At 36.5% G+C, this 27,041-nt stretch overlaps 1 protein-coding gene and 1 pseudogene across 1 annotated transcript in view; both read right to left on the bottom strand.

The window, feature by feature from the left end:
* Positions 1–3,174: 3,174 nt before the first annotated feature.
* The window catches only part of LOC140947587 (von Willebrand factor D and EGF domain-containing protein-like), a 140,620-nt gene continuing 116,753 nt past the window's right edge, over positions 3,175–27,041 (bottom strand). The window contains exons 25-28 of the mRNA XM_073396735.1: positions 8,974–9,003; positions 7,106–7,295; positions 6,084–6,240; positions 3,175–3,591 (exon numbers count right to left, since the gene is read on the bottom strand). Of these exons, the coding sequence (XP_073252836.1) occupies positions 6,120–6,240; positions 7,106–7,295; positions 8,974–9,003 (341 nt within the window). The 3' untranslated portion in view covers positions 3,175–3,591; positions 6,084–6,119. The remainder of the gene's footprint in view (positions 3,592–6,083; positions 6,241–7,105; positions 7,296–8,973; positions 9,004–27,041) is intronic.
* The window catches only part of LOC140947945 (von Willebrand factor D and EGF domain-containing protein-like), a 46,460-nt pseudogene continuing 32,827 nt past the window's right edge, over positions 13,409–27,041 (bottom strand).

The following is a 27,041-nucleotide window of genomic DNA, read 5'->3' as shown; positions in this document are numbered from 1 at the left end:
ATACTCTTCAAACGATTCGATGGTGCGCAAGTAATAAGTGAATTTGAATTTAAATCCTTTAGTGAAAGCGACATAGGCAGCATAGGGCTGGCTCTTGATGATCTCCGTGAGGGACTCCATTTCTCTGAGCCACTTATCAACTTTCTCTCGACAATATTGATCCTTAAACTCTTTTGATCCGATGAACAAAAATACCTATAATAAGGATAATAATTGTGATGATGACTTCAGAATAATAATTTAAACATTTAAATATACATTACCTGAATGAAATTTTAACATTTTGCAGTTCAGACTTTCCAGAATATGCCTTCGTAATCTACAATGTCGAGCAAAGATTACATTAGATTAAAAATGACTAGAAAGAGCGAGTTCCCTTCTGTATTTACGAACGAAAGATCCCAAATAGTGAGCAGAACTAGGATTCCGTTGGCAACTTCGAACGATATTTTCTCGTCGCTTCATTTAGACAGCCGTAGAGCTTCCTCGTCACCCGCGTTGCCAGAAGCAATAAAATTTGTTGCGAGACAAGAAAGCTTTTACATAAGAAAAGAGTTCAACTCGCATAGGACTAGGTTAGAACACCAACATGGCCGCGGTTGTATTGTTTTGGGACACCAACATGGCGGACGTGAGTTCATCTGAAAAGGCTCTATACATTCAATGCGTGATTATGGGAAAACGGTGCCTGATTAGGCGGGAGTGAAAGCAAAACGGTGGGAGCTTAACCTGGATAAGTAGTAGCAAGATCCTAACATCTCGGCGGCCAAAATCTCGCAGAGATCCTAACATCGAATGTGCTACCCTGCTTCCATTCATTTACCGAAACACAATTAGTTGAGTTGTCTTAACCCAAGAACTTGCAGCGGCCTATTATGCTAGTCATAATTATATTATTATTTGTTTCTCTATTTATTTGTTTATTTTTGTCTTTTGTTAATGGTGTATATTTATGGTAATCGCCTATGTGGGGAAATTATTTTTTCTTAAAGAACTTTTAAAGCTCTATCTCGCAGGGGGCTTTTACAGTTTTAAAGCGGTGAAGGTGGCAATAGTTCGTTTCTTTCGTCAAAGCGATTCTTTTCTGGGGCAAAACGTTCGATACATGTGCTACGAGGCACATGTTTGATGTAGAATAAAATACCCAATACAATTTATTGGAATTACCAGCTCTTACACTGACCACTTAAAACTGCACTGAAAATTGAGCAACGTAACGAAAAAAAAAAATAACGCCTTCCAAAGTAAAATGTGGTGTTCCAGTTTGGTAAAATTCAGAGGAAATACTGAGAACCACCTCAAAAATGGCTGCCTTTTCCGTTTAAGATGGAAACGTGTCTTAAAGAACATTTTTTTTACGTTGCAAATTTTGAAGTTACCTTGGAAATGAGTGTAAAATTGGCTGGAAGTGAAACTTATAGTTTTCACGGAAATAACACAGGAGAGGGTTCAGAATTTCTGATCCCTCAAACAACACTGGAGTTTCAGAATTTCTGATCCCCCACACACCACAGGAGAGGATACAGAATTTTTGATCCCCCAAACAACACAGGAGATCCAGAATTTCTGATCCCCCACACACCACGGGAGAGGATACAGAATTTCTGATCCCCCAAACAACACAGGAGATCCAGAATTTCTGATCCCCCACACACCACGGGAGAGGATACAGAATTTCTGATCCCCCAAACAACACAGGAGATCCAGAATTTCTGATCCCCCACACACCACGGGAGAGGATACAGAATTTCTGATCCCCAAACAACACAGGAGATTCAGAATTTCTGATCCCCCAAACAATACATATATCTTACTGGAGGGTTTAGGGTGTAGTATCGTGAGATATTTGTACGAGTCACGCTGTATTTTGGCGAGCCCGCGAGTCCAAATACAAGAGACGAGTAGGAATAGGACTCAGTAAATGTGCAGGCTTGCCTACTTGTAACGAGAATGCGTGACAGACAAACGTGGGTCGAGTTTTTGTGCGCTTTCATCAGTCAGTGCTGTTGCTGATTGGTCAGAAATGAAAACTTGTCAAACTAGTTTACTCAGTAAAGCAATTTTTTTCAAGTTTTCGTAGGCACTCCGAAGTTCTATCTATCCAACATTTGCTAGGAAAACAGAGATGGAATAACAAAAAGTAGTGAGGCTTGAGGTGGGCTTTCGGTTACGTAAAACGTACTGCAAGTAAGAAAACTGAACAGACAAAATTGCGATGGAAAGTCGAAAACCCTCCTACAAATTCAAGGAGTTTCAAAGAGCTATTCGAAAAGAAGGGACTTAAAATCTCATCTTTGCCGTGCGGGGTTATACTAACAAAAAGAGAACGTCTTAGGTCCACCATGTCGAGTTTCCTCACGTATTAAAAGAACTACAGGACAGGACTGTTCAGTTCCTCGGCGGAGATTGTATTTAACGGACGATTTTTCTTACACGGGTTTTCTCATCGCACACAGGTCTGTTTTCATGTTCTCTGTTGTGTCTTGAACTTATAAAGTTTGCATGTTCTATCTTGTTTTAAAGAATGTCGACATTTCATTGTTGTTCAGGAGACCTTACTCTAGGAGCTTGGTTGTATTTAAGGTCACAATCTAGCTCCTATTCCTTTTTTTCCTTCGGAAAACCATGCATTTTCTGCCATGTGCGACGTTTGCAGATTAAACTGGTCTTCCGGAATACAAATACCGTGAAATATTTGTACTAGTTTTTAGCGTTATTTGTACTTGACTGAGTGAAGTTGAATAGTAAAGGAAGGTATTAAATATTTCTGAACCCCTAAGAATATAGTCGTGGAATCAGAATTTCTGATAACCCAAACAACCTTAGAGAAACGTCATATTTTTCTCTCTGGCCTCAAAGCAGTGAAATGTCTCAAAATCTAAGGTTGAAGTCAATACATGATTCTGGAGCAATGTAAGGACTGATTGATTGAGAATCAACGTAGGTTAAAAAATTTTAACCTGAAATTAAATATGCACGTATACACATAATATGCACCAGCTGACCTCAACATTACAGTAGCTGTAACTTTAATGAACACTGTACTGAAGAGGTCAAGAAAGTTCGGAATTGCCCAGAACCATAAGATTACTCAAACTACACAGCCGACCTTAGCATCACTGCAGACTCTTAAATATACACTGTAGTTCTCTGATTTATCGGTAACCAACGAAGACTGTAGAGAAAGTAACAAAATATTAAATTAGGGAGAGTCATCTCTTGTGTTTTTTTGTTTTCTCAGTTGACTTTTAATTTTATTGACACTCTAATACATGAACAAGTGAACGTGGGAAGGCACGTATTTTCTTTTATTTTGTCTCTAAAACCAGCAAAATCTGCCAGAACTTGATGGGTATAGCATTCCCCCATCCCCTTCCCCGTGTACGCACCCGAAGGTCAAACATTTCACTAACCGCAAGAGTCCAGTTATAACAATGATGTTTATTACTTTAGCTGTTTCTAACATTTTTTCCAAAATTATGACTTCTGCAGACTAGAACCGGGATAGTTCCTTACAGAGATAAGGATTGCTAAATTTTGCCTCTTAAATTACTTTATTCACTGCTGATGGTTATCATACAGTCAAAACACCTGCGAAAAAAAAAGGAAAGAGATTTGAAAATTGTCAAAAATTGTGTCTAACGAATGCTGTGAAGGTCAGTTTCGCAAATTAAAATCATCTCGACAATAAATCAGGAAATGAGTTAAAAATACTTTAACCACAAAGAAGAGTTCGTCTTAAAGCAACATCGTAACTAAGGTCAACAAACCGACCCCAAGGCAGAGCCCCTTCCCCCGAAAACAAGGATGGCAGAATAGGGCGTGTTAGTTTTCGTGCGGCTTTGCGCATTTTTTATTTTTTATGTGGCTCATTTTTTTTTCTTATGCCGCAGCGGCCATATTCGTGTTCCAAAACAATGAAACGGCGGCCATTTTATTTACCAATCTGTCGTTCGTTTACTTTTATCACCAACAAAATTCGGAGCTGATTTCCAAGAGGGTGTTAAAATCTCTGTAGCTTCGCAGAAGCCTTTGTGGCAACAATCCTTGAAGAAATTCAAAGCTATGGTAACTAAACAGATTATCTTTTGTCTTTCTATTATATGGAATTGATTTCCTTTGTTCTCTATGAATTAAGGTGTTTCGATACAGTTTTTCGGAGACCATACCGATGTTTTTCAATCACCTTAAGAGTGACTTTGTCCTTGTCCGATCGTACAAAATTTCCCCAGTGATTGACTATGAATTGAAGTTTGTCAAAATGCAGTTTTTAAGAAAAATCGATATCATTATGACAACAATAAACAAAAAACTGTGAGATAGATAAAATCTGAATTTTGCGCGATCTAGACCTACTACTGAAAATCTGACACCGGGAACGTATAGTGTGGTGTTTAGCAAATAACCTCCGCGAGAAGTAAAAAATTCTGTATGTTTGAATTCAATGAAACGTGAATGTATTTCAAACCTTAAATTTTCAATAGCCGTGATAAACTGTTTCATAAAAAAGTTTCAGGTAACTCAAATTAACCTTAAATAGCGACAAAAAACTGCTCAACGTCATATTTCGATGCGAGGAAATTTTGGTGTATTTAACTAACCTGTTTTCTCACCACCTGTCTAAGTGCAACTTTACTCTAAATTTTGACTTTTGGCGCTTTTCTGAATATCTCTAAAACGGCTCAACAGAATTAAAACTTAAAACTTAAAATTAAAATTTAAAACTCATCGCATAATCTTCATGATGTATATAATAATGTCCGAAACTTTCATTAAGATTGATTTACTGTGTAACACGTTGAAATTTCAAGAGAAGCCTAGCCTACGAAAAGGCCAAAAATCGGCGTTACAACATTCACTGTTTTGACGTTATGCTAATTTTTCCAAGTTAATGCCCACCATACATACCTCCATGACTAGTATATTTCAATGTGAATATTGTCAATGTTTCACGTTCAAAATATGCAATAAAATTCATGCTAAAGTATACTAGCCACGGAAGTCTGTATGATGGGCATCAATTTGGAAAAACTAGCATAACGTCAAAACAGTGAATGCATGTTGTAACGCGGATTTTTGGCCTCTTGGTAGGCTAGGTTTCTCTTGAAATTTCAAGGTGTTGCAGTGAATCAATCTTAATGAAAGTTTCAAATATTGTTATATACATCATAAAGATTATGTGATGAGGTTTAAAAAGAATTCTGTTGAGCTGTTTTAGAGATCAGACAGAAAAGCGTTTTAAAAAGGCCAAATTTATGATAAAGTTGCACTTAAGGTTGATGTCCACTGACGCGTTTTTGGCTACGCACGTTAACGCACGTAAATAAAATAGAGGCAAGATAAAAAGTGCTGAAGTTAAACTAGAAGTTTAAAATTAGCGAGGTTCAAATTTTACGCTTACGAGCGAACTTTCATGCATTGCCTCCATTTTATTCGCGAACGTAAATTTTACGCACGTACACACGTAAAAATTACTCAACACTGGAAATCAACCCTTAGACAGGTGGTGAGAAAACAGGTTAGTTTTCAGGATCGCAAGAAAGAAAATAAACCAAAATTTTCTAGCACCGAAAAATGATATTAAGCAGCCTTCTGACGCTACTTAAGATTACTGTGAGTTACTAAGATTTTTTTTTTTTATTAAACATTTTATCGCGGCTATTAAAAATATAAGGTTTGAAATATATTATCATTTTATTTGAATTCAAACATACAGAATTTTTTACTTCTCACGGAGGTTATTTGCTAAACACCACACTGTAAGTTTCTGGTTTGGGATTTTAAGTAGCAGGTCTAGATGGCGCAAAATTCGGATTTTATCGATTTCAAAGTTTTTTGTTTATTGTCATAGCGATATCGATTTTACTAAAAGCTGCATTTTGACAAACTTCAATTCATAGTCGCGATCGGACAAGGATAAAATCACTTTTAAGGTGATTGAAAAACATCGGAATGGTCTCCTAAATACTGTATTGAAACACCTTATTTGCTCTTCAACAAAGTGAAAACCGAGCACGAGAAGAGAACTAAGAGGTCCGAATATGTTTAATAATTGGCAAAATTATGTATCAATCATTTCTTACCTTAGTTAACATTATGGAGTAGCCTCAAGCAGTTCCTCACGGAAAGCCAAATCGGCTGTAAACGCACTTGAACGGAAACACGGACAATGATCTCTTGTTTCCATATCCAAAGGGTACCACCACCTTGTTATAGAAGGACACTTTGTACCCGATGTGTCTGGTCAAAAATGAAAGATAAAAATTCAGAGCTCCATCGTAGTCGACAGTAATCCGAGTTGAAAGTAACAACTGTATTCCTCACTCAACTCGACTTATTTTTACTAGAGAAAAAGCGCCATTTTGTCACCTGCACGTTATATCAAAGAAACTAAACGTTTAGAAAAATATAGACTTGGATTTCTGATAGACCAAAACCTCTGGATCGAAGCTTCAGAGTGACTTTTGTATACTTGTTTGTTTTTTGAACTGTCATGTCCATGTCAACCGTCATGTCCATCTATCGTACCATCAGTCCGTTTCCTTTACTTAGAAATAGTCTCGAATGAAATTTGTCGTTCACGGTACATCGTTAGCTTAACCAACCGGGCTTACCAAGATTTTCAGATGATACTTTCGACTAAGAGTGATGCATTTCGACAAACTTTAAATGTGATTTTTAAGTGTGGCTACTGTGTTTAGATTTTAAAACAATAATTTCTCATGTAAATTACCCATTTACAAGTTGTAATAAATAGAACCCAGGCTCACCAACAACTCCAGGTAAACCAAGCTTACGTGCGAGGCCTGGGAAGACCAGGCTAACAAGGCATTACTGGTTGAGATCAGGCTCAACAGACTTTTGAGAAACAGCTCGACCATCCTTACCTCAAAAGCCTAGCAAAAACAGGTTCAATCAGGGTTAACCTGGCCTAGCGGGCTTCTAACAGGACTTTTGGAGCATTTAAAAGGTCCAGAATATATCTAACAAAATAAGTTTGTTTTTGATACATGATATATTTAGGAGGGCTGAAATGACACGGGGACTTGCTGCTGACGAATTACCAAATCATTTTATTGATTCGTATTTTCGGAGTTCTCTTTACCTCCGAACTGTTCCACAGCCTTTTAGTGGAGCTTTTATAATAACACTCTTCTCGGTCACATAATTCACACCACAGCTGGGATCGTTAAGATGGATCAGACTGGCACCTGCCTCCAAAGGCAAACTGTCACGTGCTATGTGAGCCACCATGTAAGAGGGGAAGCATGAAACAGTAAAGGCAAACCTGGGTCCTACGAGTAAAAGAGTAATAACAATAAAAAAATCATCAATACCTAACTAAAGGTACTGTTTATCTCTAAACATATGTAACCGGTTTTTTGAGAACCAACGTAACGAAATTTGCAGTCATTTGAGTGAAAAGGCGTCAAAAGGCAGGTTTCTTAAGCCGGAGAAGCTCCAAAATCACGTGCAGTAACGAACGAAAAGGAAAAGAGAAAAAGAAAGAGCGAGGAGAAGGAAGTTTAATTTTAAGCTTAAGTTTAATTATACTTTTTAAAGCAATAGGGGAAAACTGAATAACCATATAAAAACTGCTCTCCAAAAACATAATAAGATAAAACAATAAACAATAGAATATCTAATATGTAACTATACATTATATAAAAAAGACTAATTAAACTACTTGGATATGAATTAATAATAAAAAAGAACATCCAAAATCAGTAAGAAATAATAAATTACGGCTCTTTACAAAGATAATTAAGTAATAAAATTTCAAAAGAGTCCAAGCTGGAAGCAGACATAACGGAGTTTGGTAAAGAATTCCAGTCATTAACGTAACGATTAAAAAATGACAATTTTATTAAAATAGTTTGTCCTTGCTGCCCTAGGCCTGATTTTAAAGTCATGGTTACTCCTTGTTCTTGTCGGGCCAGTCAGATCCACCACGTATGTGGTATAGTCAATATCAGAATAGCAATGAATTATTTTGAACCAAGCAAAGGTATTTCCTTCTAAGCTCCAATGTTGACCAGGAAAATAAGGAAAGGAGGAGAAGAGATAAAAGCAATGGTTGCACTCTTAGTTTTTTTTATAATGGCTACTTTGGAGATTGTTGGACGCAAAAGGTCCATTTGACGGTAACGTTATCAAAAATCCGGCTAGTTAATACGTTTAGGAATAAAATGCTATAATAATTTTTTTTGTTGACGTTGTTGTTTCACGGGGCCCGGACCTACTTATACAAGTGTTGGTTATGCTTTTGAATTGCGTTTTTTATCAGGAACGATTTAACTGATTTGTATGATTTTTGGCACCCCTACTAAACAATGGTCGAACTTAAAGGTGGCTCAGTACAATAATTTTGTAGCGACACCTTCCGTCTTTAAATCTCTTCTACTTAAACAAATTAATTAAAAATTAACATAACTTAATTATGATATTATTTTTTGGGTGATCGGAATAAAGATCACGTGGCAATGACGTCACAATAGTTTTAGCTTTAAAAATCGAATTTTAGCTCTTATCGACCTGAACTTTGGGAATGCTTTACGCTGCGCAATTTTGCTTTGGGTGCTTTTCTTCCGTTGTGCGAAGTTTCACAGAAATCTGTGAGAGGAATTTCGAGATATCTTGAAAGTTCTAAAAAAGGTATAAATTATGCGTGAACTGAAGACTGCACTTTAGGCAAACAAATTTGCTACTTTTTGGATGTTTCCTGAAAGGTTTTATCGCTCATTCGTCTTGCAAATGACCCTTATACACTCTCGGAATCTTTGAATTAATAAAATACGTTCATTAAATACGTATTATTCTTAGTTTAAGCTTCATAGGGATCCTTATGGTGACGTTTTCGCGGTATTTTAGCTGCCTTCGTTTCAAATCCCTAACATGACAAAAGTGGCACACTCTCTGTAACTGCATTATTCTCATTTCCTCTTGACGGGTAATTTTTATTAATTTACTTACTTGTTGGTGTAGGCCGAGGGGTAGGCATTGCTGAAACAGTTTAAGAAAGTAGAACGGAATTAATTTTTTTTATTAATACAGTAAACTTATTGCAAGAAGCCCAAACGTGTTTGTATAGGTTTTTTGTGGGGGGAGGGAGAAGCTACGCTAAAGGTCCGTGTTGTCAGCGCATCGGAGGGTTTCATTTGCACTTTTTTGGGTGTCATTGTAAAGGTAAGGTCCTGTAACTCGAGCCCTAACTCTTAAATCCATACATAATTTCATTAATTCGTCCCCTCGCCTGCACCTGCAAATTAAACCCAGCGTTATTATTAAGTGGCAGGCAGGGAGTCTCTTGGCAACATCGATTAATATCTAAGGTATTGCCTGGGTATCCAGCGTTGTCTTTGGTCTGTTGTAAGCTGTTGTTGCTCGCTTACTTGTAGATGCCTTACGACCATGAAAAAGTAGAAACAAATTCCAAATTCTATTTCTAGAAATAGAGACTTTCTGCTTACCTGTATTACAAAATTTTCCAGTGTATCCATATGAACAAACACAGGTGAAGCTATTTATTCCATCTTCACAGGTACCGCCGTTGTTGCAAGTAACGCTGATACAATCATCGATGTCTGAAAGCAGACCACACACAAAACGTTAGCGCGGCTAAAGAAACTTGTTTGAGTGAGAGTCACTCTTGTCAATGACGTGAAAGCGCGGTATCATCTGGGCGCAAAACAATCTTAAAGATGATCAACTTGCATTTAATAATGAACAGAAAGCGGATGACCTTTTACATCTACTATTGTTCCGATTGACTTTTTTCGAATCTCCATAAAACAAACGATTTCCCGCCCCCTTTTTCTCACCAAGGAGTATTTGAAAACAACAATACCGAACGTTGTCAGCGTTACAGACTCATATAAAATCTCACTGAGCAGCCGATCGAACCAGTTGGAGTTTTGGGGGACATTGTTGTTAACTCTTCCATTTTTTGATTGGCCAGGTGACAGGTTAATAAATATCCCTGAAATGAAAATTAGCTTAACCAACTACTGCTACTGCTACCGCTGGTGCTGCTACTACTGCTGCTACTACTGTTACTGCTACAGCTACCGCTGTTAATGCCGATGCAGCCGTCGCCACCGCAGCTGCTAGCCGCTGCTGCTAACCGCTGCCTCTGCCACTACCACTACTATGATAATCCTTCAGGGTTTTGCTTTCTTGTGCAAATAAGGGCTATTGTTATTTAAAAATCACTGGGATAACGAAAATTAAATATCCATGAAGACACTTTATCACATTTACGTCATCGTGAAAATGGTCTATTAATCTCGCATTGCCGCGCGACCGTTCGATCACCTCTCATTGCTGTATTAGAAAAAAGTAAATTAATTCATTAAATTTTACAATTTATTTTGGCAAAGCAGTCAAAACTAAACATTTTACCAAAAAAAAAAACGATCTCAGCTTTTTATACGTGACAGAACGGTGGAATTATTGGATTCTTTGTAAAGTGATCGTTAAAGGGGCTAAAGTGTCAAAGAATTACCTTTTTCGCAATACATTCCAGTAAAACCTGATGGACAATTGCAAGTGTAGGTATCTACACCGTCCACGCAAGATCCACCGTTAGCACAGTTGTGGTTAACACAATCGTCGATGTCTGTAAATAATATATTCACCAGAAAATATAATCTAATGCAAATGGTCTCGCATTGCCGCGCGACCGCGTTAACTTCAGGGCACATTCCTGTGACTTTTGAGGGTAAGGCTAAGTGATTTTAGAGTGAAACAAATCTTGCATCGAGTTGATAGCCAAATTCAATGGAAAACAAACTCTTGGAAAACAAATCAGGTCGAATTTTTTGCGTTTGACAAGTTTACTTTACATTTTCTTGCCAACAAATCTGGGTACGTGCAAACCAACCTTTTATATTTTTTTATACATCACGTCTGAGGAGAAAGAGTACTAGGAGGCGCTGTTTTTATCGTACAGACCTCGTACAAAATGTAGTATTTCACAATTTTTCAAAACTAATTGCATTCATTCAATATTCGGGACCATCGAGGCACGCGTTGACTTTTAGCGAAACCGTTAAAAAAATTTCCAAAATCACCTATACAGCCAGCCGGTTCTAACTTTTGATAAGCGCTAAATTTGCAAAGAAATTTAAAAGAGTTACGCTTCAACATGATAAAGAATTTATTGTGTTTATTTTTTTTATTAATGGCTTTATAACTAAAAAGCGTTTGATACGCTCGGCATTTTGAGTGCTCCAGCAAGCGATGTTCATGAACGACTGAAAACAAACAGCAAAGCGATGAAAATTGCACTTTTGAGACTACTAAAATCAATAAAGAAATATAATTGGGTAGAACATTTACATAGACAACAATTTTCATTCACAAAAACAAATAAGTGTTTAAGTGTCTCTAAGAATCCTGAGTCTTTAAGCTTAAAGATTAAGTTTATGTTTTAAGCCACCGGCTTCCCGGTGTTTGCTGTCTTCAAAGATGAACTCGCGACAAGAAAATCGCTCAAAGCTTTCTTTCTACAGCCAAAATTGTAACTATATATTCTTCGGAAAGTTTTTTCTTGCTATTTGCGGTGAATTAATATCGACTAAAGGCTTTTTAAAGTTCTGTACGCTTATATCAAACATCATACTGGGTCAGATCAGTGTCTTAAATCTTAATACAAACGTTCATAAACTAACTTCATAAACTGCGCTCGACTTCATAAAATTAAATATAAATACAACAATTACTCAGGCTTACCATATTTCGAGATGTAGCTCCTGAGAGCTATCAAATAACGCCAGGATCGCTTGAGCCTTTATAATTCTCTTACGCATCCAGCAAAGTTAAAAACAAAAACGATGCCATCCGAAATCGGATTTCCGACTTTGGCAAGCGGCGCATTTCTCTACCAAAAAATTCAATAAAGAAACCAGCAGCCATGAATAACAAAAGACTCTTGATAGCAGCTGTATTGCATTTTGTACATCCAGTGGAAAAAGACAGTTAAAAACATCACGAGTTGACAAAAAACTCCGCATGAACTCACCTGTCAAATTTTGACCAATCAGAGCATAAAAATTGCACGTGGAGCGTGACCAACGCGTGACTATGGTGAGAAAAGTAAAAAGCATCTGTCTTCCCCGCCTGTATTTTTAAATAACTGGCTGAATTTTCGCTTCCGAGGTCAGTTTGAAATCAAAATGTTAATAGTGCTGGGCCATAGTGACATAAACACAAATGAATTTAAAAAAAAGAGCTTGCGATCATTTGAAAACTAGTAACTTGTCAGCGGATAACTTCAAAAAATACTCGACCTGGATAAGTCGACGCCTGAGCCCGCGATACGGTAAGGTGATACTGGTCAGCGGATACCTTGTTTTGACAGCTGTCAATTGATAACAACATTGATGTGCACTCAGTTTTCTCATGGGCTTCCTGGGCTCCCAAAGTAGCTAGAAAGTGTCAGAGTAAACATTGGTATACCTGTGGTGCGGATGGACGGGCTGTGGGCGGTGTACGGTCACGGGGTTACCAAATTTTCTGGGATGGGTAGATTTACTTACCCACGGTGCTCCGCTAGTACTACTACTACCGCTACTGATGCTGCTGCTGCTACTGCTATTGCTAGTGCTACTGCTACTGCTAAAAATAATAATAGCATTCGACGTTAAAGAACGCAACACCCTGCATCTACTCTCGGGATTCTTCTGGTACTAGAACTATTTACTATAACTATAATCCATAGCTAAAGATATGAAATGACTCATTGCTGTATTTGAAAAAACTAAATTCACTCATTAAATTTTACAACTTATTTTGGCAAAGCAGTCAAAACTAAACACTTTACAAAAAATGATCTCAGCTTTTTATAAGTGACAGAACGGTGGAATTATTGGATTCTTTGTAAAGTAATTGTTAAAGAGGCTAAAGTGTAAAAAACTGACCTTTCTCGCAATACATTCCAGTAAATCCTGGTGGACAATTGCAAGTGTAGGTATTTACACCATCCATGCAAGATCCACCGTTAGCGCAGTTGTGGTTAACACAATCGTCGATGTCTGTAAATAACATATTGACCAGAAAATATAATCTAATACAAATGGTCTCGCATTGCCGCGCGACCGTTTGATCGCGTCAAAACAAAACGTACAAATGTGTTAACAGTAAATGACAGAAAACTAAAACATTCAAACTGATAATATAAAAGATATTTTCTAACTTACTATTCTCACAGAAACCTCCAGTATAACCAACTGAACATTTGCAGGTGTAACTATTCACTCCATCTATGCATGTGGCATCGTTTTTACATTTGTTATTAATACAGTCATCGATGTCTGTAAATAAAGAATAATAACAATAATCACTTGAATACTACTACTACTACTACTACCACTGCTGCTGCTACTGCTAATAATAATTGCGTTCCACGTTAGGAGAACGCAACATCTAATCTTGGGATACCTGTGGTACTATAACTGTTACTATAACTATAATCCATAGCTATAGATAGGAAATGACTCATTGCTGTATTTGTAAAAAGTAAATTCACTCATTAAATTTAACAACTTAATTTGGAAAAGGAGTCAAAACTAAACATTTTACCAAAAAACGATCTCAGCTTTTTATAGGTGACAGAACGGTGGAATTATTGGATTCTTTGTAAAGTAATTGTTAAAGGGGCTAAAGTGTTAAAAAATTACCTTTTTCGCAATACCTTCCAGTAAATCCTGGTGGGCAATTGCAAGTGTAGGTATTTACACCATCCATGCAAGATCCACCGTTAGCGCAGTTGTGGTTAACACAATCGTCGATGTCTGTAAATGACATATTCACCAGAAAATATAATCTAATGCAAATGGTCTCGCATTGCCGCGCGACCGTTTGATCGCGTCAAAACAAAACGTACAAATGTGTTAACAGTAAATGACAGAAAACTAAAACATTCAAACTGATAATATAAAAGATATTTTCTAACTTACTATTCTCACAGAAACCTCCAGTATAACCAACTGAACATTTGCAGGTGTAACTATTCACTCCATCTATGCATGTGGCATCGTTTTTACATTTGTTATTAATACAGTCATCGATGTCTGTAAATAAAGAATAATAACAATAATTACTTGAATACTACTACTACTACTACCACTGCTGCTGCTACTGCTAATAATAATTGCGTTCCACGTTAGGAGAACGCAACACCTAATCTTGGGATACCTGTGGTACTATAACTGGTACTATAACTATAATCCATAGCTAAAGATAGGAAATGACTCATTGCTGTATTTGTAAAAAGTAAATTCACTCATTAAATTTAACAACTTAATTTGGAAAAGGAGTCAAAACTAAACATTTTACCAAAAAACGATCTCAGCTTTTTATAGGTGACAGAACGGTGGAATTATTGGATTCTTTGTAAAGTAATTGTTAAAGGGGCTAAAGTGTTAAAAAATTACCTTTTTCGCAATACCTTCCAGTAAAACCTGGTGGGCAATTGCAAGTGTAGGTATTTACACCATCCATGCAGGATCCACCGTTAGCGCAGTTGTGGTTAACACAATCGTCGATGTCTGTAAATAACATATTCACCAGAAAATATAATCTAATGCAAATGGTCTCGCATTGCCGCGCGACCGTTTGATCGCGTCAAAACAAAACGTACAAATGTGTTAACAGTAAATGACAGAAAACTAAAACATTCAAACTGATAATATAAAAGATATTTTCTAACTTACTATTCTCACAGAAACCTCCAGTATAACCAACTGAACATTTGCAGGTGTAACTATTCACTCCATCTATGCATGTGGCATCGTTTTTACATTTGTTATTAATACAGTCATCGATGTCTGTAAATAAAGAATAATAACAATAATCACTTGAATACTACTACTACTACCACTGCTGCTGCTACTGCTAATAATAATTGCGTTCCACGTTAGGAGAACGCAACACCTAATCTTGGGATACCTGTGGTACTATGACTGTTACTATAACTATAATCCATAGCTAAAGATAGGAAATGACTCATTGCTGTATTTGAAAAAACTAAATTCACTCAATAAATTTTACAACTTATTTTGGCAAAGCAGTCAAAACTAAACACTTTACAAAAAATGATCTCAGCTTTTTATAAGTGACAGAACGGTGGAATTATTGGATTCTTTGTAAAGTAATTGTTAAAGGGGCTAAAGTGTTAAAAAATTACCTTTTTCGCAATACCTTCCAGTAAAACCTGGTGGGCAATTGCAAGTGTAGGTATTTACACCATCCATGCAAGATCCACCGTTAGCGCAGTTGTGGTTAACACAATCGTCGATGTCTGTAAATGACATATTCACCAGAAAATATAATCTCATGCAAATGGTCTCGCATTGCCGTGCGACCGTTTGATCGCGTCAAAACAAAACGTACAAATGTGTTAACAGTAAATGACAGAAGACTAAAACATTCAAACTGATAATATAAAAGATATTTTCTAACTTACTATTCTCACAGAAACCTCCAGTATAACCAACTGAACATTTGCAGGTGTAACTATTCACTCCATCTGTGCATGTGGCATCGTTTTTACATTTGTTATTAATACAGTCATCGATGTCTGTAAATAAAGAATAATAACAATAATCACTTGAATACTACTACTACTACTACTACCACTGCTGCTGCTACTGCTAATAATAATTGCGTTCCACGTTAGGAGAACGCAACACCTAATCTTGGGATACCTGTGGTACTATGACTGTTACTATAACTATAATCCATAGCTAAAGATAGGAAATGACTCATTGCTGTATTTGTAAAAAGTAAATTCACTCATTAAATTTAACAACTTAATTTGGAAAAGGAGTCAAAACTAAACATTTTACCAAAAAACGATCTCAGCTTTTTATAGGTGACAGAACGGTGGAATTATTGGATTCTTTGTAAAGTAATTGTTAAAGGGGCTAAAGTGTTAAAAAATTACCTTTTTCGCAATACCTTCCAGTAAAACCTGGTGGGCAATTGCAAGTGTAGGTATTTACACCATCCATGCAAGATCCACCGTTAGCGCAGTTGTGGTTAACACAATCGTCGATGTCTGTAAATGACATATTCACCAGAAAATATAATCTCATGCAAATGGTCTCGCATTGCCGTGCGACCGTTTGATCGCGTCAAAACAAAACGTACAAATGTGTTAACAGTAAATGACAGAAGACTAAAACATTCAAACTGATAATATAAAAGATATTTTCTAACTTACTATTCTCACAGAAACCTCCAGTATAACCAACTGAACATTTGCAGGTGTAACTATTCACTCCATCTGTGCATGTGGCATCGTTTTTACATTTGTTATTAATACAGTCATCGATGTCTGTAAATAAAGAATAATAACAATAATCACTTGAATACTACTACTACTACTACTACCACTGCTGCTGCTACTGCTAATAATAATTGCGTTCCACGTTAGGAGAACGCAACACCTAATCTTGGGATACCTGTGGTACTATGACTGTTACTATAACTATAATCCATAGCTAAAGATAGGAAATGACTCATTGCTGTATTTGTAAAAAGTAAATTCACTCATTAAATTTAACAACTTAATTTGGAAAAGGAGTCAAAACTAAACATTTTACCAAAAAACGATCTCAGCTTTTTATAGGTGACAGAACGGTGGAATTATTGGATTCTTTGTAAAGTAATTGTTAAAGGGGCTAAAGTGTTAAAAAATTACCTTTTTCGCAATACCTTCCAGTAAAACCTGGTGGGCAATTGCAAGTGTAGGTATTTACACCATCCATGCAAGATCCACCGTTAGCGCAGTTGTGGTTAACACAATCGTCGATGTCTGTAAATAACATATTCACCAGAAAATATAATCTAATGCAAATGGTCTCGCATTGCCGCGCGACCGTTTGATCGCGTCAAAACAAAACGTACAAATGTGTTAACAGTAAATGACAGAAAACTAAAACATTCAAACTGATAATATAAAAGATATTTTCTAACTTACTATTCTCACAGAAACCTCCAGTATAACCAACTGAACATTTGCAGGTGTAACTATTCACTCCATCTATGCATGTGGCATCGTTTTTACATTTGTTATTAATACAGTCATCGATGTCTGTAAATAAAGAATAATAACAATAATCACTTGAATACTACTACTACTACCACTGCTGCTGCTACTGCTAATAATAATTGCGTTCCACGTTAGGAGAACGCAACACCTAATCTTGGGATACCTGTGGTACTATAACTGTTACTATAACTATAATCCATAGCTAAAGATAGGAAATGACTCATTGCTGTATTTGAAAAAACTAAATTCACTCATTAAATTTTACAACTTATTTTGGAAAAGGAGTCAAAACTAAACACTTTACAAAAAATGATCTCAGCTTTTTATAAGTGACAGAACGGTGGAATTATTGGATTCTTTGTAAAGTAATTGTTAAAGGGGCTAAAGTGTTAAAAAATTACCTTTTTCGCAATACCTTCCAGTAAAACCTGGTGGGCAATTGCAAGTGTAGGTATTTACACCATCCATGCAAGATCCACCGTTAGCGCAGTTGTGGTTAACACAATCGTCGATGTCTGTAAATGACATATTCACCAGAAAATATAATCTCATGCAAATGGTCTCGCATTGCCGTGCGACCGTTTGATCGCGTCAAAACAAAACGTACAAATGTGTTAACAGTAAATGACAGAAGACTAAAACATTCAAACTGATAATATAAAAGATATTTTCTAACTTACTATTCTCACAGAAACCTCCAGTATAACCAACTGAGGTGTAACTATTCACTCCATCTATGCATGTGGCATCGTTTTTACATTTGTTATTAATACAGTCATCGATGTCTGTAAATAAAGAATAATAACAATAATCACTTGAATACTACTACTACTACTACTACCACTGCTGCTGCTACTGCTAATAATAATTGCGTTCCACGTTAGGAGAACGCAACACCTAATCTTGGGATACCTGTGGTACTATGACTGTTACTATAACTATAATCCATAGCTAAAGATAGGAAATGACTCATTGCTGTATTTGTAAAAAGTAAATTCACTCATTAAATTTAACAACTTAATTTGGAAAAGGAGTCAAAACTAAACATTTTACCAAAAAACGATCTCAGCTTTTTATAGGTGACAGAACGGTGGAATTATTGGATTCTTTGTAAAGTAATTGTTAAAGGGGCTAAAGTGTTAAAAAATTACCTTTTTCGCAATACCTTCCAGTAAAACCTGGTGGGCAATTGCAAGTGTAGGTATTTACACCATCCATGCAAGATCCACCGTTAGCGCAGTTGTGGTTAACACAATCGTCGATGTCTGTAAATAACATATTCACCAGAAAATATAATCTAATGCAAATGGTCTCGCATTGCCGCGCGACCGTTTGATCGCGTCAAAACAAAACGTACAAATGTGTTAACAGTAAATGACAGAAAACTAAAACATTCAAACTGATAATATAAAAGATATTTTCTAACTTACTATTCTCACAGAAACCTCCAGTATAACCAACTGAACATTTGCAGGTGTAACTATTCACTCCATCTATGCATGTGGCATCGTTTTTACATTTGTTATTAATACAGTCATCGATGTCTGTAAATAAAGAATAATAACAATAATCACTTGAATACTACTACTACTACCACTGCTGCTGCTACTGCTAATAATAATTGCGTTCCACGTTAGGAGAACGCAACACCTAATCTTGGGATACCTGTGGTACTATAACTGTTACTATAACTATAATCCATAGCTAAAGATAGGAAATGACTCATTGCTGTATTTGAAAAAACTAAATTCACTCAATAAATTTTACAACTTATTTTGGCAAAGCAGTCAAAACTAAACACTTTACAAAAAATGATCTCAGCTTTTTATAAGTGACAGAACGGTGGAATTATTGGATTCTTTGTAAAGTAATTGTTAAAGGGGCTAAAGTGTTAAAAAATTACCTTTTTCGCAATACCTTCCAGTAAAACCTGGTGGGCAATTGCAAGTGTAGGTATTTACACCATCCATGCAAGATCCACCGTTAGCGCAGTTGTGGTTAACACAATCGTCGATGTCTGTAAATGACATATTCACCAGAAAATATAATCTCATGCAAATGGTCTCGCATTGCCGTGCGACCGTTTGATCGCGTCAAAACAAAACGTACAAATGTGTTAACAGTAAATGACAGAAAACTAAAACATTCAAACTGATAATATAAAAGATATTTTCTAACTTACTATTCTCACAGAAACCTCCAGTATAACCAACTGAACATTTGCAGGTGTAACTATTCACTCCATCTATGCATGTGGCATCGTTTTTACATTTGTTATTAATACAGTCATCGATGTCTGTAAATAAAGAATAATAACAATAATCACTTGAATACTACTACTACTACTACTACCACTGCTGCTGCTACTGCTAATAATAATTGCGTTCCACGTTAGGAGAACGCAACACCTAATCTTGGGATACCTGTGGTACTATGACTGTTACTATAACTATAATCCATAGCTAAAGATAGGAAATGACTCATTGCTGTATTTGTAAAAAGTAAATTCACTCATTAAATTTAACAACTTAATTTGGAAAAGGAGTCAAAACTAAACATTTTACCAAAAAACGATCTCAGCTTTTTATAGGTGACAGAACGGTGGAATTATTGGATTCTTTGTAAAGTAATTGTTAAAGGGGCTAAAGTGTTAAAAAATTACCTTTTTCGCAATACCTTCCAGTAAAACCTGGTGGGCAATTGCAAGTGTAGGTATTTACACCATCCATGCAAGATCCACCGTTAGCGCAGTTGTGGTTAACACAATCGTCGATGTCTGTAAATAACATATTCACCAGAAAATATAATCTAATGCAAATGGTCTCGCATTGCCGCGCGACCGTTTGATCGCGTCAAAACAAAACGTACAAATGTGTTAACAGTAAATGACAGAAAACTAAAACATTCAAACTGATAATATAAAAGATATTTTCTAACTTACTATTCTCACAGAAACCTCCAGTATAACCAACTGAACATTTGCAGGTGTAACTATTCACTCCATCTATGCATGTGGCATCGTTTTTACATTTGTTATTAATACAGTCATCGATGTCTGTAAATAAAGAATAATAACAATAATCACTTGAATAATAACAATAATCACTTGAATACTACTACTACTACCACTGCTGCTGCTACTGCTAATAATAATTGCGTTCCACGTTAGGAGAACGCAACACCTAATCTTGGGATACCTGTGGTACTATAACTGTTACTATAACTATAATCCATAGCTAAAGATAGGAAATGACTCATTGCTGTATTTGAAAAAACTAAATTCACTCAATAAATTTTACAACTTATTTTGGCAAAGCAGTCAAAACTAAACACTTTACAAAAAATGATCTCAGCTTTTTATAAGTGACAGAACGGTGGAATTATTGGATTCTTTGTAAAGTAATTGTTAAAGGGGCTAAAGTGTTAAAAAATTACCTTTTTCGCAATACCTTCCAGTAAAACCTGGTGGGCAATTGCAAGTGTAGGTATTTACACCATCCATGCAAGATCCACCGTTAGCGCAGTTGTGGTTAACACAATCGTCGATGTCTGTAAATGACATATTCACCAGAAAATATAATCTCATGCAAATGGTCTCGCATTGCCGTGCGACCGTTTGATCGCGTCAAAACAAAACGTACAAATGTGTTAACAGTAAATGACAGAAAACTAAAACATTCAAACTGATAATATAAAAGATATTTTCTAACTTACTATTCTCACAGAAACCTCCAGTATAACCAACTGAACATTTGCAGGTGTAACTATTCACTCCATCTATGCATGTGGCATCGTTTTTACATTTGTTATTAATACAGTCATCGATGTCTGTAAATAAAGAATAATAACAATAATCACTTGAATACTACTACTACTACTACTACCACTGCTGCTGCTACTGCTAATAATAATTGCGTTCCACGTTAGGAGAACGCAACACCTAATCTTGGGATACCTGTGGTACTATGACTGTTACTATAACTATAATCCATAGCTAAAGATAGGAAATGACTCATTGCTGTATTTGTAAAAAGTAAATTCACTCATTAAATTTAACAACTTAATTTGGAAAAGGAGTCAAAACTAAACATTTTACCAAAAAACGATCTCAGCTTTTTATAGGTGACAGAACGGTGGAATTATTGGATTCTTTGTAAAGTAATTGTTAAAGGGGCTAAAGTGTTAAAAAATTACCTTTTTCGCAATACCTTCCAGTAAAACCTGGTGGGCAATTGCAAGTGTAGGTATTTACACCATCCATGCAAGATCCACCGTTAGCGCAGTTGTGGTTAACACAATCGTCGATGTCTGTAAATAACATATTCACCAGAAAATATAATCTAATGCAAATGGTCTCGCATTGCCGCGCGACCGTTTGATCGCGTCAAAACAAAACGTACAAATGTGTTAACAGTAAATGACAGAAAACTAAAACATTCAAACTGATAATATAAAAGATATTTTCTAACTTACTATTCTCACAGAAACCTCCAGTATAACCAACTGAACATTTGCAGGTGTAACTATTCACTCCATCTATGCATGTGGCATCGTTTTTACATTTGTTATTAATACAGTCATCGATGTCTGTAAATAAAGAATAATAACAATAATCACTTGAATACTACTACTACTACCACTGCTGCTGCTACTGCTAATAATAATTGCGTTCCACGTTAGGAGAACGCAACACCTAATCTTGGGATACCTGTGGTACTATAACTGTTACTATAACTATAATCCATAGCTAAAGATAGGAAATGACTCATTGCTGTATTTGAAAAAACTAAATTCACTCAATAAATTTTACAACTTATTTTGGCAAAGCAGTCAAAACTAAACACTTTACAAAAAATGATCTCAGCTTTTTATAAGTGACAGAACGGTGGAATTATTGGATTCTTTGTAAAGTAATTGTTAAAGGGGCTAAAGTGTTAAAAAATTACCTTTTTCGCAATACCTTCCAGTAAAACCTGGTGGGCAATTGCAAGTGTAGGTATTTACACCATCCATGCAAGATCCACCGTTAGCGCAGTTGTGGTTAACACAATCGTCGATGTCTGTAAATGACATATTCACCAGAAAATATAATCTCATGCAAATGGTCTCGCATTGCCGTGCGACCGTTTGATCGCGTCAAAACAAAACGTACAAATGTGTTAACAGTAAATGACAGAAAACTAAAACATTCAAACTGATAATATAAAAGATATTTTCTAACTTACTATTCTCACAGAAACCTCCAGTATAACCAACTGAACATTTGCAGGTGTAACTATTCACTCCATCTATGCATGTGGCATCGTTTTTACATTTGTTATTAATACAGTCATCGATGTCTGTAAATAAAGAATAATAACAATAATCACTTGAATACTACTACTACTACTACTACCACTGCTGCTGCTACTGCTAATAATAATTGCGTTCCACGTTAGGAGAACGCAACACCTAATCTTGGGATACCTGTGGTACTATGACTGTTACTATAACTATAATCCATAGCTAAAGATAGGAAATGACTCATTGCTGTATTTGTAAAAAGTAAATTCACTCATTAAATTTAACAACTTAATTTGGAAAAGGAGTCAAAACTAAACATTTTACCAAAAAACGATCTCAGCTTTTTATAGGTGACAGAACGGTGGAATTATTGGATTCTTTGTAAAGTAATTGTTAAAGGGGCTAAAGTGTTAAAAAATTACCTTTTTCGCAATACCTTCCAGTAAAACCTGGTGGGCAATTGCAAGTGTAGGTATTTACACCATCCATGCAAGATCCACCGTTAGCGCAGTTGTGGTTAACACAATCGTCGATGTCTGTAAATAACATATTGACCAGAAAATATAATCTAATACAAATGGTCTCGCATTGCCGCGCGACCGTTTGATCGCGTCAAAACAAAACGTACAAATGTGTTAACAGTAAATGACAGAAAACTAAAACATTCAAACTGATAATATAAAAGATATTTTCTAACTTACTATTCTCACAGAAACCTCCAGTATAACCAACTGAACATTTGCAGGTGTAACTATTCACTCCATCTATGCATGTGGCATCGTTTTTACATTTGTTATTAATACAGTCATCGATGTCTGTAAATAAAGAATAATAACAATAATCACTTGAATACTACTACTACTACCACTGCTGCTGCTACTGCTAATAATAATTGCGTTCCACGTTAGGTGAACGCAACACCTAATCTTGGGATACCTGTGGTACTATGACTGTTACTATAACTATAATCCATAGCTAAAGATAGGAAATGACTCATTGCTGTATTTGAAAAAACTAAATTCACTCAATAAATTTTACAACTTATTTTGGCAAAGCAGTCAAAACTAAACACTTTACAAAAAATGATCTCAGCTTTTTATAAGTGACAGAACGGTGGAATTATTGGATTCTTTGTAAAGTAATTGTTAAAGGGGCTAAAGTGTTAAAAAATTACCTTTTTCGCAATACCTTCCAGTAAAACCTGGTGGGCAATTGCAAGTGTAGGTATTTACACCATCCATGCAAGATCCACCGTTAGCGCAGTTGTGGTTAACACAATCGTCGATGTCTGTAAATAACATATTAACCGGAAATATTTAAGCAATAGAAAACGTTTTCCCTGTTTGCATAGCCTGATATAAACACAAGAGGGGTTGCGAGAATTTGAGACAGTTATGCAAACCCGAGACGAAGTCGAGGGTTTGCTTAACTGTCGTGTTGGCATTACCAACAAAAACAGTATGCTACAGGAAAATTAAAGATATAGATCGGCAAAGTCTACGTAATGAGAGGTGGCGGAAACTAAGTTGTGCCAGAATAGTCCTGGACTAATCTGGATGTAGCTATTAGTGCTATGAATAGATGTATCAGTGACTTAAGAAATTGGATGATTAGGTTTAGGTTAATGATTAACGATGATAAAACTGAGTTGATATTAATAGGAACTAGACAACATAGAGAACAATTAGGTAAGATCAATGATGTATGTAATACCTCTATAGGTGATTATGATATTTATCCTAGTTCCTGTGTTAGAAATCTAGGTGCATGGTTTGATAATAAGTTGTCAATGTCAACGCATGTTACTAAAATCTGTAATGCCGCGTTTTATCACCTACATAATATTAGAAGGATTAAGAAGTATTTATCTCGCGATTCGTTACTAACGCTTATTCATGCTTTTATTACTAGTCGTTTAGACTATTGTAATGGACTTCTGAATGGCCTTCCTAACTCGCAAATAGTTAAACTGCAACGTGTGCAGAATGCTGCGGCTAAACTTGTACTGAGCTTAAGTAAGTACTCGCATATTTCTCCCGCGCTTTATCAACTTCACTGGTTACCAGTACCACATCGTGTTCATTTTAAGATCTTAATTTTAACATTTTAACATTCATGGACTGGCGCCTAAGTATATCATAGAACTAATTAACATTAAGCCTAGGTCTATATATAATCTTAGATCAAATCAAAGTTTATTGCTAGACCCTCCTAAAGGTCTTGTCACGTTAGGTGACAGATCTTTCTCTGCTGCTGCCCCATACTTATGGAATAGTTTGCCGGCTGAATTACGTGATTTTCAATCATTAGCTATTTTTAAATTTAAGCTGAAAACTTATTTATTTTTTGCAGCTTTTACAACGTAATCTGATGACGTTCACTTTATTAGTATTACTAATTAAGTTTGTTATCATTATTATAAATATTCTATATTATTATTATTATTAATATACATTGTTACTATTCATGTACATGTAATTAGTTTTACAAATTTGTATTTTATTGTAGTTTTTTAAGCTGTTAAACGCTGTTGATCAGTGAATGTAAATAGCGCTCTAGAAGTTATAAAATTATCATTTAAGTTATAAAAAAGATGCTTTCCAAAATACGGATATTTCTCGCTTAAAATGTCAGGTCAAGCGAAAAAAATTGACACAGCATGTTTCTAAAGATTTTTCAAGTTTCATTCGACGAGGAAATGGGTAAATAAAGTAAACTTGTCGAGTTTTTCAACTCAAAACCTTTTTCAAATTCGTGCTTGCGTGATTAGTGTGGGAAAAGCAAAACAATTTGACGTCACAACCATGTTTATATACTATCACGCAAACACGCCTCTCGGCCAATCAGAGCGCGCGTACTGTCTTAGTTATTTTATAAGATCTAATGCAAATGATCTCGCATCATCACGTCAAAACAAAACGTAATATATAGGTTTAGCCAGGGCTAAAAGCGAAGTTCTGGTTTATAATAAGTGCACACAAAAAGAATTAAATCGTTAAATGCTAAGCGGGGACGACAATGAAAATGTCTTCAAGACTAATAGATCTAATTAGCAAAATAACAAATTGTACGTGCAGCACACTTTTTCCTCTAATGAGCAAAAAACAAAATTTGTACGTGCAGCACGCTTTTTTGTCTTTCCCTTGCCGTTGTTTTGCACGACTACAACGCTGTTTTGTACGACCAAAACGTTAAACTTCCTAGTTACACATTATTTTTATGGACGAATTGTTGTATGTGCTTACCCAATATTTTGTTTCCTGTGTTCATGTTCGCTTTTATTTTTCACTGCCGCTCATGTTCACTTTGCTGGCCGCTAGAATTTCTCATTTTCTCACCGCCGCTTTGAATTTTCATGTTTTTCTTTCTACGAAATTCGTCTCCTTTGTTTTCAATAACTCGCTCTAGCTCTTTCTCTTTTACCCACGTTGGTATAAACATAAAAAATAACGCAGAAAAAAGACACGACTTTGTTTGTGTTTTTTCTTTCTAAAAGTCCGGGCGGTCATGTGATTCCCTTCCAAATATAACCTTCAGTTGCATCTGGGTTGCCATACCTGTTGATTAAGTTATTTTACATTGGTATGCCTGTGGTGCGAACGGGCGGTCGGTCGCTCGCTCGGTGTACGGTCACGTGATTACCAAATTTTCTCGGATGGGTAGATTACCACATTTTCTTAAGCATGGAGTTCCGCTACAAATTTGTTAAGAGTAAATGACAGAAAACTAAAACATTCAAACTGATAATATAAAAGATATTTTCTAACTTACTATTTTCACAGAAACCTCCAGTGTAACCAACTGAACATTTGCAGGTGTAACTATTCACGCCGTCTATGCATGTGGCATCGTTTTTACATTTGTTATTAATACAGTCATCGATGTCTGTAAAAAAAAGAATAATAACTTTAATCACTTGAATACTACTACTACTACTACTACTACTACTACTACTACTACTACTACTACTACTACTACTACTACTACTACTACTACTACTACTACTACTACTACTATTACTACTACTACTACTACTACTACTACTGCTACTGCTACTGCTACTGCTACTGCTGCTGCTGCTGCTACTGCTGCTGCTGCTGCTGCTGCTGCTGCTGCTGCTGCTGCTGCTGCTGCTGCTGCTGCTGCTGCTGCTGCTGCTGCTGCTGCTGCTGCTGCTGCTGCTGCTGCTGCTGCTGCTGCTGCTGCTGCTGCTGCTGCTGCTGCTGCTGCTGCTGCTGCTGCTGCTGCTGCTGCTGCTGCTGCTGCTGCTGCTGCTGCTGCTGCTGCTGCTGCTGCTGCTGCTGCTGCTGCTGCTGCTGCTGCTGCTGCTGCTGCTGCTGCTGCTGCTGCTGCTGCTGCTGCTGCTGCTGCTGCTGCTGCTGCTGCTGCTGCTGCTGCTGCTGCTGCTGCTGCTGCTGCTGCTGCTGCTGCTGCTGCTGCTGCTGCTGCTGCTGCTGCTGCTGCTGCTGCTGCTGCTGCTGCTGCTGCTGCTGCTGCTGCTGCTGCTGCTGCTGCTGCTGCTGCTGCTGCTGCTGCTGCTGCTGCTGCTGCTAATAATAATAATTGCGTTCGACGTTAGGAGAAAGCAACACTTTATCTTGGGATTCTTGTGGTACTGTAACTATTACTATAACTATTATCCATCGGCAAATATAATCTTTAAATTTGCGTAAGACAAGCCGGGAAGAAAGCCGGGATGGAG

The sequence above is a fragment of the Porites lutea genome, chromosome 9, assembly GCF_958299795.1.
Source record: "Porites lutea chromosome 9, jaPorLute2.1, whole genome shotgun sequence".
Classification (NCBI taxonomy): Eukaryota; Metazoa; Cnidaria; class Anthozoa; order Scleractinia; family Poritidae; genus Porites; species Porites lutea.
This window is presented reverse-complemented; position numbering and strand designations above follow the sequence as displayed.